This window comes from Zingiber officinale, chromosome 3A (assembly GCF_018446385.1).
Source record: "Zingiber officinale cultivar Zhangliang chromosome 3A, Zo_v1.1, whole genome shotgun sequence".
Classification (NCBI taxonomy): domain Eukaryota; kingdom Viridiplantae; phylum Streptophyta; class Magnoliopsida; order Zingiberales; family Zingiberaceae; genus Zingiber; species Zingiber officinale.
This window is the reverse complement of record NC_055990.1, coordinates 69,129,709-69,144,107: the sequence shown is the minus strand read 5'-3', so window position 1 is coordinate 69,144,107 and position 14,399 is coordinate 69,129,709. Positions and strand designations below refer to the sequence as shown.

Here is a 14,399-nt window from a genome sequence, read left to right as displayed (position 1 = left end):
TCGACATGGATGTATGTCTTGCTATGAAAATGATTGTTCGGGATGAGAATGGTCTTACATTTCCTAAGAGGAATGATTTTCTTTTACCTCTTCCTTGTCCTAATCGAACTTCAGTTCGCAACCCAGCTAATTGGGTAATCATTGATTTAGACCCCGAGAATGTTCCTTCCATATCCGGAGATACAGAGCCACACATTGAGCCCTCGACATTTGGATACCCACAACTCTCTGGTCATTCGGATCCTACTAGGCATTCTTTTGCCTATGGTATGGGTCCCTCCAGATTTGACTTTTCAGATTTTCGTGCATCTTTAGACTCACTTCATGAGAAGCAAAATGCCCAACGAGCAATGTTGGAAGGTTGTTTCTCTTTATCAAATGACCAGTTTAGAGAAGTACAAAATTACTTTCAGTTCACGAGAAATTTTCAAGGTCAAGTGGCTGAATTTGTCCAGGATTATGATACTAATCAGGCTAGAATGAGAGATTTTATGCAGAGCATGAGTGTCACTAGCCAACAAGTTGATTCTTTGTTTGAGTATCAAATAATCCTGAGCGAAACTCTAGGTTTTCCTAGTTTTCCCATTGGCCAACCTCATAGGCCTAGGCCTCCTTTCCCTCGTCCACCTCCACTTCCTCCACCATATTAATTTCATCGGGATGATGAAAAGTTTAAGTCTGGGGGGTGTTAATAACCTGAAATTTTTTCGATTTCTTTATGCATTAGTTTTCAGTTTTTACTTGTTTTCTGCATGTTTAGTTTTTTGTTTTGTATTTGTTCTTGCTTTGATTGCTTGATTTTTGATAGTCACTTGACTATCTTTTGAAAACTTTGTGTCATACATCTTGGGAACATCAAAACTTCACTTATATGCTTTCTTGTCTTCAAGATTAAATGTTAGCACGTTCATTATCTAGATTCATGATGTTTCAAATGATGCTAGTAGTATGCTTAATGTACCTCTTTTCTTTATCTTAAGTAGCATGAAAAAAGCTAAGTATCTTATGGAGATGAGTTTTAGTTTTGGCTTGACCTTAAGGATCTTACCTTCACTTCACTATACTTGAGCTTGAATGGTTAATATCATTGAAATAGTCATGATTCATCTTGTTTTCTTAGTACTTGGTTTTCATGGTGATTTTTAAAACTTCATTTTGGTTACTAGATGAGGCTTAAATCATATAAGCTCATTTGAAAAAAAATCAAAATATCCCAACATTTATGCTAAAAGTACATTTGTAAATAAGTTTTGCACAATGCAAATACTTATGAAGAAAATAGAGTGAAAAAAGCAAAAAAAAATTGAATAAGGGATATAAAAAATAGTTGTCATGAGTGGAATCTTGCAAGTCACCCCTTTGAGACCGAGTTAGGTTATTGGGGAAATGACTGCTTAGCTTCTCTTGAGATTGAGCACGCCTTTGAGACCTTGGGTTGATTACGAAATATGAACCAAGTGTGTGGCAAGTAATTGCCTATCACTGGTTACTTGTCTATCACCGGAAATATTAGGAATTCAAATTTGATGACGACTTGACTAGGACATAGATTGAAACTTGAAGAGTTTTGAGTTACCTTGCACTGTGTACAAGAGACTTATGCTTACGCCATACTTAACTTGTTTCCATGATCATGCTTGTTAATAAAACTTTTTGATAGATTTAGGAGAATGCATTAGGGATATGAGAGCATTGTAAAACATATGAATTTAGATTACGACATTTTGCTTGAGGACAAGCAAAGGTTTAAATCTAGGGGTGTGATATCCGTAGATTGCATACTCTTGTTTAGCATGTTTAGACGCACATTCACATACTTTGAGCATGCTTTATCTATGCATTTTCGTACTTCCAGCTTTCCTTTTAGCATATTTACTTTTTTTGTTCGGAGATCTGCTTTTGTGCATTTGCTGTATACAGGGGTCTGTTGGATCGAGACGCGCTAGAGGGGGGGGTTGAATAGCGCTCGCGGCTACACTACAAGAAAAAAGTTGATAGACAACGCTTTAAAAGCGTTGTCTATATGCCTGAAAAAGCGTTGTTAAAAGCACTGTTGTTAAAAGTCTGCTCAATGACAACACTTTAAAAGTGTTGTCGTTTGTAGCAATGACAACGCTTTTGCAACGTTTTAAAAGCGTTGTTGTTTTTTTTCAAAAACAACATTATTACAACGCTTTAAAAGCGTTGTTATTTTTTGCAAACAACAATACTTTTACAATGCTTTAAAAGCGTTGTCTTTTTAAAATAAACAAAAATCTATTTACAAAATTATTATTTTTATATTTAAAAAATGATTATTTTTCTTTTACCACAATAGTAAATTCGAATGTTTACAAAAACTATAATATTTACAAAAAAAATTCTATTTACACAATCACAGCCTACATAAGATTATGAACTCCTCTACCCAACAACAAAGCTCCCAAGTTAGTATATGCGACAACTAAGGCCCTTAGAGCATCCTTACAAGGCTTAATTACAGACTTTTGCATTCTTTCAAACACGTTGACAGCTTCCAAGAACTCACCATTCTGAATAAGGCCCCACATCATGATGCTCCATATGGTGTTGCTCTTCACTTGGCATTCATCATGCAACATGACTGCTGATTTTAATTCACCACATTTAGTATAGAAATCGACGAGAGTGGCACGTAGAACTGAGTCAATCTGTCAAGTTTTGATGGCATTGCAATGTACCTCTCTTCCACCAGGGAGATGCTCACACTTGGCGAATGCAGAGATGGGCAAAGTTAGAGTCTCATTGCTAGGAGTCACCTCTAGTCTCATCTTCCTATAGCACTTGACTACTCTGGAAACATCCCCTATGAAAGAGTAGGATGATAGGAGGATATTCCAAGAGGCAATGCTCCTGTTTTGAATGATGACAAACTTCATGACCTCTTTGAAGCAAGCCAATCTACTGAACATGCTCAAAATTGAATTTTGAAGCAACTCATGACTTTGGAGGCCTGCCTTGTTCGCAAATGCTTGTAGTTGGCACCCTGCGACCTTGTCTTCGGAACCATAGCATGCTCGAAGCAAGACCGCCATTGTGACTTGATTCACCTCAAGACCCTCCGCTCGCATTTAGCAGAACAAGTGGAAGGCCTCGGGAGAGTCTCCCGCGCTAACATAGCTGGATAATAAGGACGTCCAAGTTACCACATCCCTAAGAGGCATTTCTTCGAACAGCCGGCGGGCCAAGGGGACTCGACCATTCCTAGCGTACACCTCCATCATGGTGTTGCACAAATAGACATCACCTGCGAGACCAATCCTGATAGCGAGTGAATGGAAGGTTTCTCAGAGCTTAATCTGATTCTCCGAGGCACAGTTGAGGAGGGGAAGCGTGTAATGGTTGAGGTTGGCGTCGCCTTGATGGCGCATGGCGGAGAAGAGGGAGGAAGCGGTTCGAAAGTCGTCGACATCGAAAGCGTTGATTACAAGCGCGTGTTATCCTATCTTCAACAATCACAGCCTACATAAGATAATTTCACGTTAAAAAACGAGCAACTACCAACAATCCTTTAGAAATCGCACAGAACATATTTAACCATTCAGGGCGATCTGATCATCTTTAGCGCTCAACTTCCAAACGAAAGCAAGAGCGAGATTGAGGGGAAAATGTCAAAAAAATTCGAACATCTGCGAAAAACTACAACACCAAATCAGAGTTTAGATCTTTCCTCAAGTTATAGATCAATAATTCAATCACTGCGATCATCCCCTCTCCTTGAACGACGATATTTGTTAAAAGTGTTACCTGGGTAGCCAACTTAGCATCTCCAAAGAGGACGACCTCTCCGCCAAATCAGAGGCAGAGGTCATCGAAGAGGCTAAAGACCTCGCTGCTGGGATGGTGGATGGAGGAGACAATGGTCTTATTGTTGTCCACCACGATGTGCTTCAGCGTCTCCACCACGAAGAAGGCGACTGCGTTATCGAGCCCGGTGGTGGGCTCGTCGAGGAAGAGGAGTCACGGCCGTGTCATGATCTCCAGCGCAATGCTCAGTCTCTTCTTCTCCCCGCCGTTGATCCCCCTCATGTGCTAGTTCCCGATCAACCGGTCTGCGCACTCCTGTAGCTCCATCTTAAGGATCGTCACCTCCACCACCTTCACCACTGCTGCCATCTCTGCCTCCCTCTTGCCTGCAGTCGGAAGTCGCAGGTGGGCCAAGTAGGTGATGGTTTCCCTCACGGTGAGTGCCCCTAGGAACACGTTCTCTTGCCTATATGCCGGAAAGGAAATGTCGCTTGGCTTCATTTGGCAAAGAGGAGTTAGGAGGGGGAGGTTCATGGAAGAGTTCGCCGGAGAGGGTGTGAGATGAGGTTTGTGTGAGAGGGGTTCTGGAGGAGATCGAAGACGCGTGAGAGGGGTTCGGGGGGTATTCGGGAGATAAGTGGCGCCGAGTGAAATCTAGGGTTTTTCTACTTCTTATCCAACGCTTCATATCATCCCAAATTTAGATGAAAACTTGACAATAGACAACGCTTTTTAAAAATTGTTGTCATAGATACTAAAAAATTGCTAATAGACAACATTGTCTTTGACCTATAAAAATCAGTAATAGACAATAGTTTTTAAAAAAACGTTGTCTATTAGTAAGAAAACAAAGAGATAAACAACGCTTTTCACTAAAAGCATTGTAAAAAAAAAAGACAACGCTTTTTAAAAAAAACGTTGTCTTTCAAGTGTTGTTAAATCCCAATTTTCTTGTAGTGCTATTTCGTTCATATCGGAATCGTAAAAAGCGTAAGAGTTAATGCAGTGGAATAAAAACAAACACTCAAAGACGCAAGAGATTTTTACTTCGTTCGGAGCCTAAGGCGACCCCTACTCGAAGGCCCGCGATCCTTGATCGCTTCCGGTGGGCAACAACTATAAGCTCGATTATTACAAACTAAGTATTACAAGAAATGCAATAAAAGAAATCTATACCGACGATGAAAAGAGAAATCTTGGTGCTCTGGGTCGTCGGAGACTTGTAGCAGCACTTCCGGGAGTCTTTCGAAGCAGCACGTTGAAGAGAGAAGACTTGGAATTCATTGAACAAAGCTGCTGGTCGAACCCCCTTATAAATAGTGTTCAAGGTGCCTTGAATGCTACCCAAGGCGCCTTGAGTAGGCCGAGTCAGTCGCGGAGATGAGGAGCGAACTGGTCGAATCTTATCACAGATTCAAGGCACCTTCCACTGTTCACAGGGCGCCTTCATCTGTTCAAGGCGCCTTCTACTGTTTCTCGCAGCCAACTCCAGCCTTGCACCCGAGGTGCCTCCAAGCTCCATGAAGGCGCCTCGGACACTGTTCATCCGAGGCTTTAGGTTGCTTCTTTGCACCTGCAAGATACGTTAGTCCCAAACACTATCCTGCAGCACAAAGTTAGCACATAATATAATAAATATGACAAATGAAGTATTGACAGTCTTCGGACTGTCCGAGTCTGACTTCGGGTTTCCAACCGGAAATCCTAGGTCGACCCGACGCCTACTGTTCCCTCTACGGGGAACGCGCCCTCACCTACTCCACTCAGGAGATTTACCTGTTGCCAGTATGATCCTCCAGATCGATTGGACTTTTGCTCAGCACTCGACGCTTCCGGACTTTCTGCTGGACATCCGCTTCCCGGCTAGTCCAGTCTTTCACCTGGTTCGCGACACCAGGACTTTCCACCTAGGGTTACAACCCCCTAGGACTTTTTGCCTGAAGTCATCGACCTGCCAAGACTTTCCGCATAGGGTTACCACCCCCTATGACCTAGGGTTACCACCCCCTAGGGATTTTCCCTTTGCCTAACCGCAGCTAGGACTTTCCTGAAATCCTCAAGTAGACTTGTTAGAATACAATACACCTTAACTTTGAATCCTTTGCCATTATCAAAACACGAGTTCGATCGTCGGATGCTTCCCGCACCAACAATCTCCCCCTTTTTGATTATGACAACTCAAATTCAATGTTATGTAAACAAACGAATAGATAACCATTTTTAACACAGGCAAATTTGCTAAGTATAGATGAACACATTAACCAAAGCAAATTTGCTAAAATAAACTATAGGCTCCCCCTTAACTATTGCTCCCCCTTTTATATTAATTTAAATTTGAATTTTACATTTGCATTTTGCTACTCTCCCCCTTTGCCATATATCAAAGAAAAATAAGCAATAATAGACTTTTGAATAATTTAACATTCATTTCTTATTTATAGCTAAGTGAAAAGATGTATCTTTTTGATAGATTTTAAAAGCTAGGAGAAAAGTTGTTTTTTAATTTTTTTTGGAGGTAATAACTTAAGTTTTTTTTTTTTTTAAAAATCTCTGTAGGAATTTATAATGTTAGATTAGGATCATAACTCTAGGCTCAACAAGGATTTGAACATTAAGATCATAGCTTAGCTTAGCTCTTTAAAAGTATTGAATTTGAAAACTTGGGTTAATAGTAAACTTAAGTTTGAACAATATTTAAATTTGGTTTAGGTTAGTCCAAGCATGAGTCATATTCAATAAACTTACTAGGTATCAGAGCCCTAATGATCAAAACATGCTTAATCAGAAAACTGAGTGTCTTTTTACCAACTGTCTAACTTTTAGCTACTTGCTGACTGCCTATGGGGCAACAACTTTCACATGGTTAGTCAAGTCAAGTTGATTTGGTCCAGTTAGATTTGACTAGAGCTGGAAGACTCAACTTGATTAATGTATATTGCGTATTTAACGCCCAGACTCATATCGATGCACTGATATAAGCATTCTTGAGTCCAGGCTGTACCCTATGCATCTCACGCCGTTCTATGTTTTTCAAACACAATCAAGGTAAGCCTAGGTGATTGTGAGATGCTCTGGCTTAATTCTAGGGGAACATGATTTCTAGGGGAAATGCTTAGGCTAATTCCAGAATTTTGAAAAATCTAGGAAATTGGGAATTTTGAAATTTATTTTTCCTAGAATTTGAAGAATGATACTAAAAATAAGATAAGACACCTACTCTACCCAACACATTCCTATTTGCCTTCTAAGTGCACTGAACTCAAGTTCAGGTAAGGGATTTGTAAAGATGTCAGCTAGGTTTGATTTGGACTCAACATGGTTGAGTGCAATTTCACCTTTAGTTACGTGATCCCTTACAAAATGGTGTTTTACCTCTATGTGTTTAGTCCTAGAATAGTGAATAGGATTTTTGGTTAGATTAATTGAGCTGATATTATCAATAAAGATTTTTGTATTTTTATATTCTAGTTGATAATCTTTTAATGTATGCATAATCCATAATAATTGAGATGCACATTCTCCTAGGGCTATGTATTCAGCTTCTGTAGTGGATAGAGCAACACAATGTTGCTTTCTGCTTGACCAACTTACTAGGCACTGACCTAGAATCTGGCAGCTACCACTTGCACTTTTCCTATCTAATTTGCACCCAGCATAGTCTGAATTAGAATAGCCATAAAGGTCAAAGGTGCAAGTTCTTGGATACCAGAGTCCTACATTTAAAGTTCCTTTACTATACCTAAGTATTCTTTTAACATATGTTAGGTGTGACTCTTTTGCACAGGATTGGTATCTTGCGCACATACCTACTGCAAACAATATGTCGGGTCGACTTGCAGTTAGATAAAGTAAACTACCTATGGCACTCCTATAGTATTTTGGGTCAACTGGTTTTCCTTCAGGGTCAGAGTCAATGTTTATGTTGGTTGCCATTGGAGTATTTATAATTTTTGAATTTTCCATACAGAATTTTTTAATTAACTCCTTAGCATATTTAGTTTGATAAATGTAGATTCCATCTTTGGTTTGTTTTATTTGTAAGCCTAAGAAAAAGTTGAGTTCCCCAACCATACTCATTTCAAATTCACTTTCCATTAATTTGACAAATTCTTTTAAGAATTTTGAGTTAGTTGAGCCAAAGATTATGTCGTCAACATAGATTTGGGCTATAAAGATATCTTTTTCTATAGTTTTCACGAACAAGGTCGGATCGATTTATCCTTGGTTAAAGTCTTTGGATATTAAGTAATTAGATATTCTTTCATACCATGCTCTAGGGGCTTGTTTTAGTCCATATAATGCCTTTTTTAATTTAAATACATGGTTAGGGTAGTCTATGTCTTCAAACCCTGGAGGTTGGCTCTGATACCAATTGTTAAATCGAGACGCGCTAGAGGTACAGGGTACTGTAACACCCACTAAGCTTTTAAGATAAATATGAGAATGATGAATTTGCCTTAGAAAAATATTAGTAGAATGTTGAACCAAAAAGAAATAAAAAGAAATAAGAATAGGGAGTGGTCAAGGATTGAACCTTGAACCTCTCATGATGTAAATGATAGGATTAATGGGTAATAACCAGTTGGGATAGGAATGAAATATTGATAGCAAAGGAGGGAAACTCATGATAAGGATGAGAGTAAAAGCTAGCCAAAAGAAAGCAAGAAAAGAGCAAGAGAAAGACAACTCGCCTTCCTTCTTTTCTCTCCCTCTTCCTCTCCCTTTGCCGTGACTTAAAGAGGAAAATTAAGGGGATTCATTCCCCCTTGTTTCATCATGAATGATGAGAACAAATAAATAAATAAAATAAAAAGAAAATGGAAAAAAAGGGGCTAAGGGAGAAGGAAAGCAAAAACCAATTTTGCTACCTCTTTCCCCTTAACATAAAAGGGAGCATGTAAAGAGAAGATTTTTATTTTTTCTCTCATTTCTCTCATTCTCTCCTCTCCATCACTGAGAGCCTCAGCCCCCTCTCCTCCATTTTCGGCCCCCAAAACAAGGTTCCTCCTAGGATACAAGGAAGGCTACCAAGGGAAATCAAAGGAGGAGAACAAGAAGAAGAGACCCTTTCTTCCATCACCACACTTTAGAACCACAAGCGAAAAGGATGTAAGTATCCTCTCACCTGTGGTACAAGTGGTTTTAATGTGTTTTTGGATTTTATGAGGATTTTAAAACCTAGAAACAAAGTTGTGAAAATTCGGCCAAAGAAAGGACTTGTTGATCCTAGGAATGTTTAATATAAGCCTTGATTCATGATAATTTTTCTATGCTTTGTAAAAAGGTTTTCTCTCATATTTTTATATATATGTGATGCTGGATTAGAGATGTACCTAACCATAGAGTTTCGGCCAAAAAGGTTTTATAAGGGCTAGGGAATTTTTTTGTTTACCTAACTTGCACAAAACCCTCTAAATAAATGGTTAAGGATCCATTATTGTTTTCATACTTGAAGGTTACTTGGAACCAAAAGTACCCCACTCACAAGTTTCGGCCAAGGAAGGGTTTAGGGTTAGGAATACTTTGAATTTAAACTTACCATGTTTATATGATAGAATATAGAGTTTCTTAAAGAGTTGCATGCTTGTATGTTGATAGAAACTCATGAACATCACTTTTAATGTTTCGGCCATGGTAAGGTGGATGCTTTAGAATAGCTTAAACAGATTTTTAACATGCTCAAAACCTCCATGACAATAAGATATGAAAGTTGTTTGATGCTCCCATGCTTAATTAGAGTATAGGAAAATTAGTTGCATGATATATGATAATTATGACCACAAGGGTCCTAGTTTGTTTGTGAACCAAACTTATATGTATAGTTTCTTTGATATTTTTGCCATAAAACTTGTTTAGGTTTTCCATACTTTAGGCCACCTAAAACCTAGTTTAAAGACTTGGAAGGTTTCGGCCAAACATATGCTATGAGATAAAGAGAGGAAAAACCTAGGAAACCTAAGACACAATTTAAATGTATGCTTATAGTGCTTGACTTTTATACATGTTATGAAATGTGTTATGACTTTCTATGCTTTTATGCCATTTGAACAAATTCCATGCTTGATGAGGTTCGGCCATGTAGGGTTTAAAGACCTAGAAACCTTAAAATTTAGACCTCATGTGTTAAAGATGCTTCTTATGAAATTGAGACAACATGTTTATTGTGTTCACATGCTTATATATTTAACTATGATTCAAATGGACACCTTAAAGTCTCGGCCATGAAGGGATACATGCCTTAGAAACCCTAAAACTTGCATTGAACATGCTCATGTCACTCTCCATGAAATATGAAATGTAGAAAGCTAAAAAATTCACATGCTATATGTTGTTAGTGACCTAAATTGATGCTAAGGGAAGTTTCGGCCATAACCACTTGTATGATGCCATTTATAAATTTATACATGATGTTAGAGTAAGTTCACATGCTTGTATGCTTGCTTGAAAACCTAAATGAGTACTTGTAAGTTTCGGCCATGACATAATTTTAAGGGCTTAAAGGATTTAGGAACTAACTCAATTGTGCTTACCATATTCCTTGAAACAAATGCTATAAATATGGTTAAGGTTTCCATGCTTTATGTCATTTAGAACCTTGTTTCACACTTGTTAAGGTTCGGCCAAATGAGGTTTAAGGAATTGGAGAACTTAGAGTCCAAGTAAATCTTGTTTATAATACTTCCTATGAGAATGATATGTGGATGAATTAGGTTCTACATGCTTGGATGTTGTTTAAAACCTAAATTGGTACCTAAGAGGGTTTCGGCCAAGATAAGAACCCAAGGGATTAGGAAGCTTAGTACCCAAATTAATCATGTTACATTGTTCCTTATGATTGGATGAACACATGATACACTTTTATGCTTAGACATGTATGCTTGTGAACTATACAAGATGAGAAATTCTACGATATGTTATGAGTTCAAAATATGCATGTTTTATGTTATGATATGTGGGAAAATTTTACATGCTTTGATGATATGATATGAGCTTAAAATATGCATGCTTTCATGATATGCTATGTGGTTAAATTATGCATGCTTGATGATATGCTTTATGCTTAAGATATGCATGTTTTTATGATCTATGCCTAAGTGATGCATATTGATATGATATGATGTATGCCTAAGTGATGCATACTTTTATGGTATGATGTATGCCTAAGTGATGCATGCTTATGTTATGATATGTGGTTAAATTATGCATGCTTTGATGCTATGTTTAGTGCTTAAAATATGCATGCTTTCATGATATGCTATGTGGTTAAATTATGCATGCTTGATGATATGCTTTATGCTTAAGATATGCATGTTTTTATGATCTATGCCTAAGTGATGCATATTGTTATGATATGATGTATGCCTAAGTGATGCATACTTTTATGGTATGATGTATGCCTAAGTGATGCATACCTTTATGACATAATGTATGTCTAAGTGATGCATACTTTTATGATATGATGTATGCCTAAGTGATGCATACTTTTATGACATGATGTATGCCTAAGTGATGCATACTTTTATGATATGATGTGTGCCTAAGTGATGCATGCTTTTATGATGTATGATATGTATAAGTATGACATGCACTTTACTTTATATGGCTTGTACCAAGGGTGGGCTCCATAAGCGCCCCGGGGTCGATGGAATAAGACTCGGGCCTCGTTAGGGATGGGCTCCTAAGTGCCCCTAGGTCGATGGAGTAAGACTCGGGCCTAGTATGTTGCCTTGTAGGGTTCAAGACTTGCTACCTTGGACCTACATAGGTTGCGCGCAATATGTAAGTGGTACATAGCCGGGATCCCCTTTAAGTTGAGATTATGTTCAAGTATATATGTAAGAAGAAATGATTTTAATGATCATGAGACATACACATATTTTTCGGATACATGTTTTTCAAAATCATATTGCATATACCTTATGATGATTTATGATATGCCATGGTTAGATATGATTATGTTATGTTCCATGATATGTCCATGTGTAGGATATGCCATGACTCCTTATGACGATATGTCATGATTAGATACGATTATGTTATGCTTCATGCTATGCTTTACGCTATGATATGCCATGACTAGTTATGATTTCTTCATGTTGCATGATATGCTTAAAAGAGTATGTTACATTATGTCATGACTAGTTGAAATGATGCCATGTTGAGACATTCTTTGATTATACTATGATTTTCGGTTTTAGTGAGTAGGAAAGGAACTTACTGAGCCATGATTGCTCACAGCTTACTGTCCTTATACCACAGATAAAGGAAAAAGCTGGATGAGCTAGAGGAGCAGCAGGAGAGGCAAGGAGATGTGTGTGACAGTGGCTAGGCAACCAAATAAGAACCTGCTTTAAAAACTTTTTAAGAACTACGCTTTGGTATCATGAATTGTAGTACCGTATGTATGACTTGATGTTATGTTTCTACTAATTTTGATATCATGTTATTGAGGCCATGATAGTGTAGTTCGGATTTGATGAAAAGGAAAACAAAAGAAAAGTTTTTATTAATCTAAGAAAAGTATTTTAAGTCTTCCGCTGTTTTAAAAAGAAAAATTTGTACATAGAGTATCGTAGCCCCGTCCCTTAGGGTTAGCAAGGAGGGCAGGCGTTACACGACGTGTTCTTCCTGAGTTCCTGAATAGATAAGGATGTCATCGATGAATACGATAACAAACTTATCTAGGTATTCTCTGAATACCCTGTTCATGAGGTCCATGAAAGTAGCTGGAGCATTTGTCACGCCAAAGGGCATGACTACGAACTCGTAGTGTCCGTATCTAGTCCTGAATGCTGTCTTGGGTATATCCCCTTCTTTAACTTTCACCTGATGATAACCTGATCTGAGGTCTATTTTCGAAAACACTGCTGCACCCTTTAGCTGATCAAGCAGGTCATCAATTCTGGGAAGAGGATACCTGTTCTTGATTGTGACTTGATTCAGTGCCCGGTAATCTATACACAGGCGCATGCTCTCGTCCTTCTTCTTCACGAACAATATAGGCGCTCCCCATGGGGAGTGACTAGGATATATGAAGCCTTTGTCAAGCAGCTCCTGTAGTTGTTCATGAAGTTCCTTCAGTTCTGCTGGAGCCATGCGGTAGGGTGCCTTGGAGATAGGATTTGTACCGGGAATGAGTTCTATCTCAAATTCAATCCCCCTGTCTAGTGCTAGACCTGGTAACTCCTCAGGGAAGACTGCTGGGTAGTCACATACGACTCGGACCTCTGCTAGCTGTTGGTCCTTGTCCTGTCTGGTATTGACTACATGTGCTAGGAATCCCGTACATCCTGAATCCATTAATTTCTGTGCTCTTAGAGCTGAGAGAAACTTCTTGGCCTTTCTCTTTGGTTCTCCGATGTACTCGAACTGTACTTCTGCTTCCGGTTGGAATACGACTTTCTGTTTACGACACTCTATAGAGGCACCGTATCTGATCAGAAAGTCCATTCCAAAGATGACATCATAATTAGTCATTTCTAGCACTATCAGATCACAAAAGAGTTCTCTGTCTACTATAATGATTGGCACTGCTCTGAGCCAGTGCGTGGATGTCATAATTTCTCCTGAAGGTAGCGTCGTGAACAATTGGCTACTGAGTACCTCTGGAGGTATCACTAACTTCTCGGCAAATGCCCTGGATATATAAGAATGGATTGCCCCAGTATCGAATAAGACAGTTGTACTTTGCTGTAGTATACTAATCTGACCTGTAACAACTGTCGAGGCATTCGCTATGTCCTCTCTGGTGAGTGAGTAAATCCTCGTATTGGTCGTAGCTGGAGGGGCTTCTAGTCTGCCCTGGCTGATGTGTGGACCATCTAAAACGGCCTGCATCTGATGTAGCTGTGCTGGCTGGCCTCCATACTGTATCGGCTGTGGTTGAGGAAGACTTGTCTTGTTCGGGCATTGCTTAGCCATATGCCCTTCTTGTCCATATTCAAAGCATCCTCGTGTGCCCTTGCGACAAACTCCTGGGTGAAATTTCCCATAAGTAACACACTTGGGATAACTAGGCTGTTTGCTGGCTGGTCCTCCCTTTGGGTAACTCCCTGGTTTGCGCTTGTTGCTGGAGTTCCCTTTCCAATTAGAGCTGTGGCCCTGTTATTTCTGAGTACCTGAGCCTCCTTGCCCTTTGAACTCTGAGAGAACTTGCTTCTGCTGCTTGATATTATTCTGGTAGTGCTCGGTGGTCAGAGCACTGCTGACTAGTTCCTCGGTGGTTTGCGGCCTATGAACGCTGCCAGCCACATTCATTGCTATTTCCGGCATTAGCATCTTAAGCATCAACCGGACCCGTTCTTTTTCTGTGCTGACTAGTTCAGGGCATAGATGAGCCAATCTGTTGAATTTCTTCACGGCTTCCTCCACTGAAAGATTGCCCTGGCGAAACTCTGTGAACTCGTCGTAGTGGCGGTTCGTGACCCGCATGTGAAAGTACTCCTCGAAGAATTCTTTCTCGAAGTCAGCCCATGTCATCTGATTTACTGGGCACTTCGCTCTAATTCTCTCCCACCACATACGTGCATCTCCTGTCAAGCAGAAGGAGGCGCACTTCACCTTCTCATGTTCTGGCCAGTCCAGAAGCTCCATCGTACTCTCCAGTGTTTTGAACCAGGCCTGAGCATCCCATG

General features: G+C 39.4%; 1 protein-coding gene and 1 long non-coding RNA gene across 4 annotated transcripts; both read right to left on the bottom strand.

Annotated features, from left to right (window-relative positions):
• Positions 1-2,387: 2,387 nt before the first annotated feature.
• On the bottom strand, positions 2,388-3,105 carry LOC122053816 (pentatricopeptide repeat-containing protein At4g16470-like). Of its 2 annotated transcripts, none has more exons than XM_042615769.1 (2): positions 2,700-3,105; positions 2,388-2,605 (listed from the first exon to the last, which is right to left on the bottom strand). In XM_042615769.1, exons 1-2 carry the CDS (start codon positions 3,087-3,089, stop codon positions 2,576-2,578), a joined length of 420 nt encoding a protein of 139 aa, XP_042471703.1. In that variant the 5' UTR covers positions 3,090-3,105; the 3' UTR covers positions 2,388-2,575. The 2 variants fall into 2 exon arrangements, with proteins under 2 accessions (XP_042471703.1, XP_042471704.1); XM_042615770.1 differs by having other exon boundaries at positions 2,388-2,602.
• A 376-nt stretch (positions 3,106-3,481) lies between these two features.
• LOC122053817 lies at positions 3,482-3,840 on the bottom strand. Of its 2 annotated transcripts, none has more exons than XR_006132378.1 (2): positions 3,766-3,840; positions 3,482-3,647 (listed from the first exon to the last, which is right to left on the bottom strand). It is a non-coding gene; the product is annotated as an uncharacterized LOC122053817 (long non-coding RNA). The 2 variants fall into 2 exon arrangements; XR_006132376.1 differs by having other exon boundaries at positions 3,482-3,657; positions 3,766-3,834.
• Positions 3,841-14,399: the final 10,559 nt, after the last annotated feature.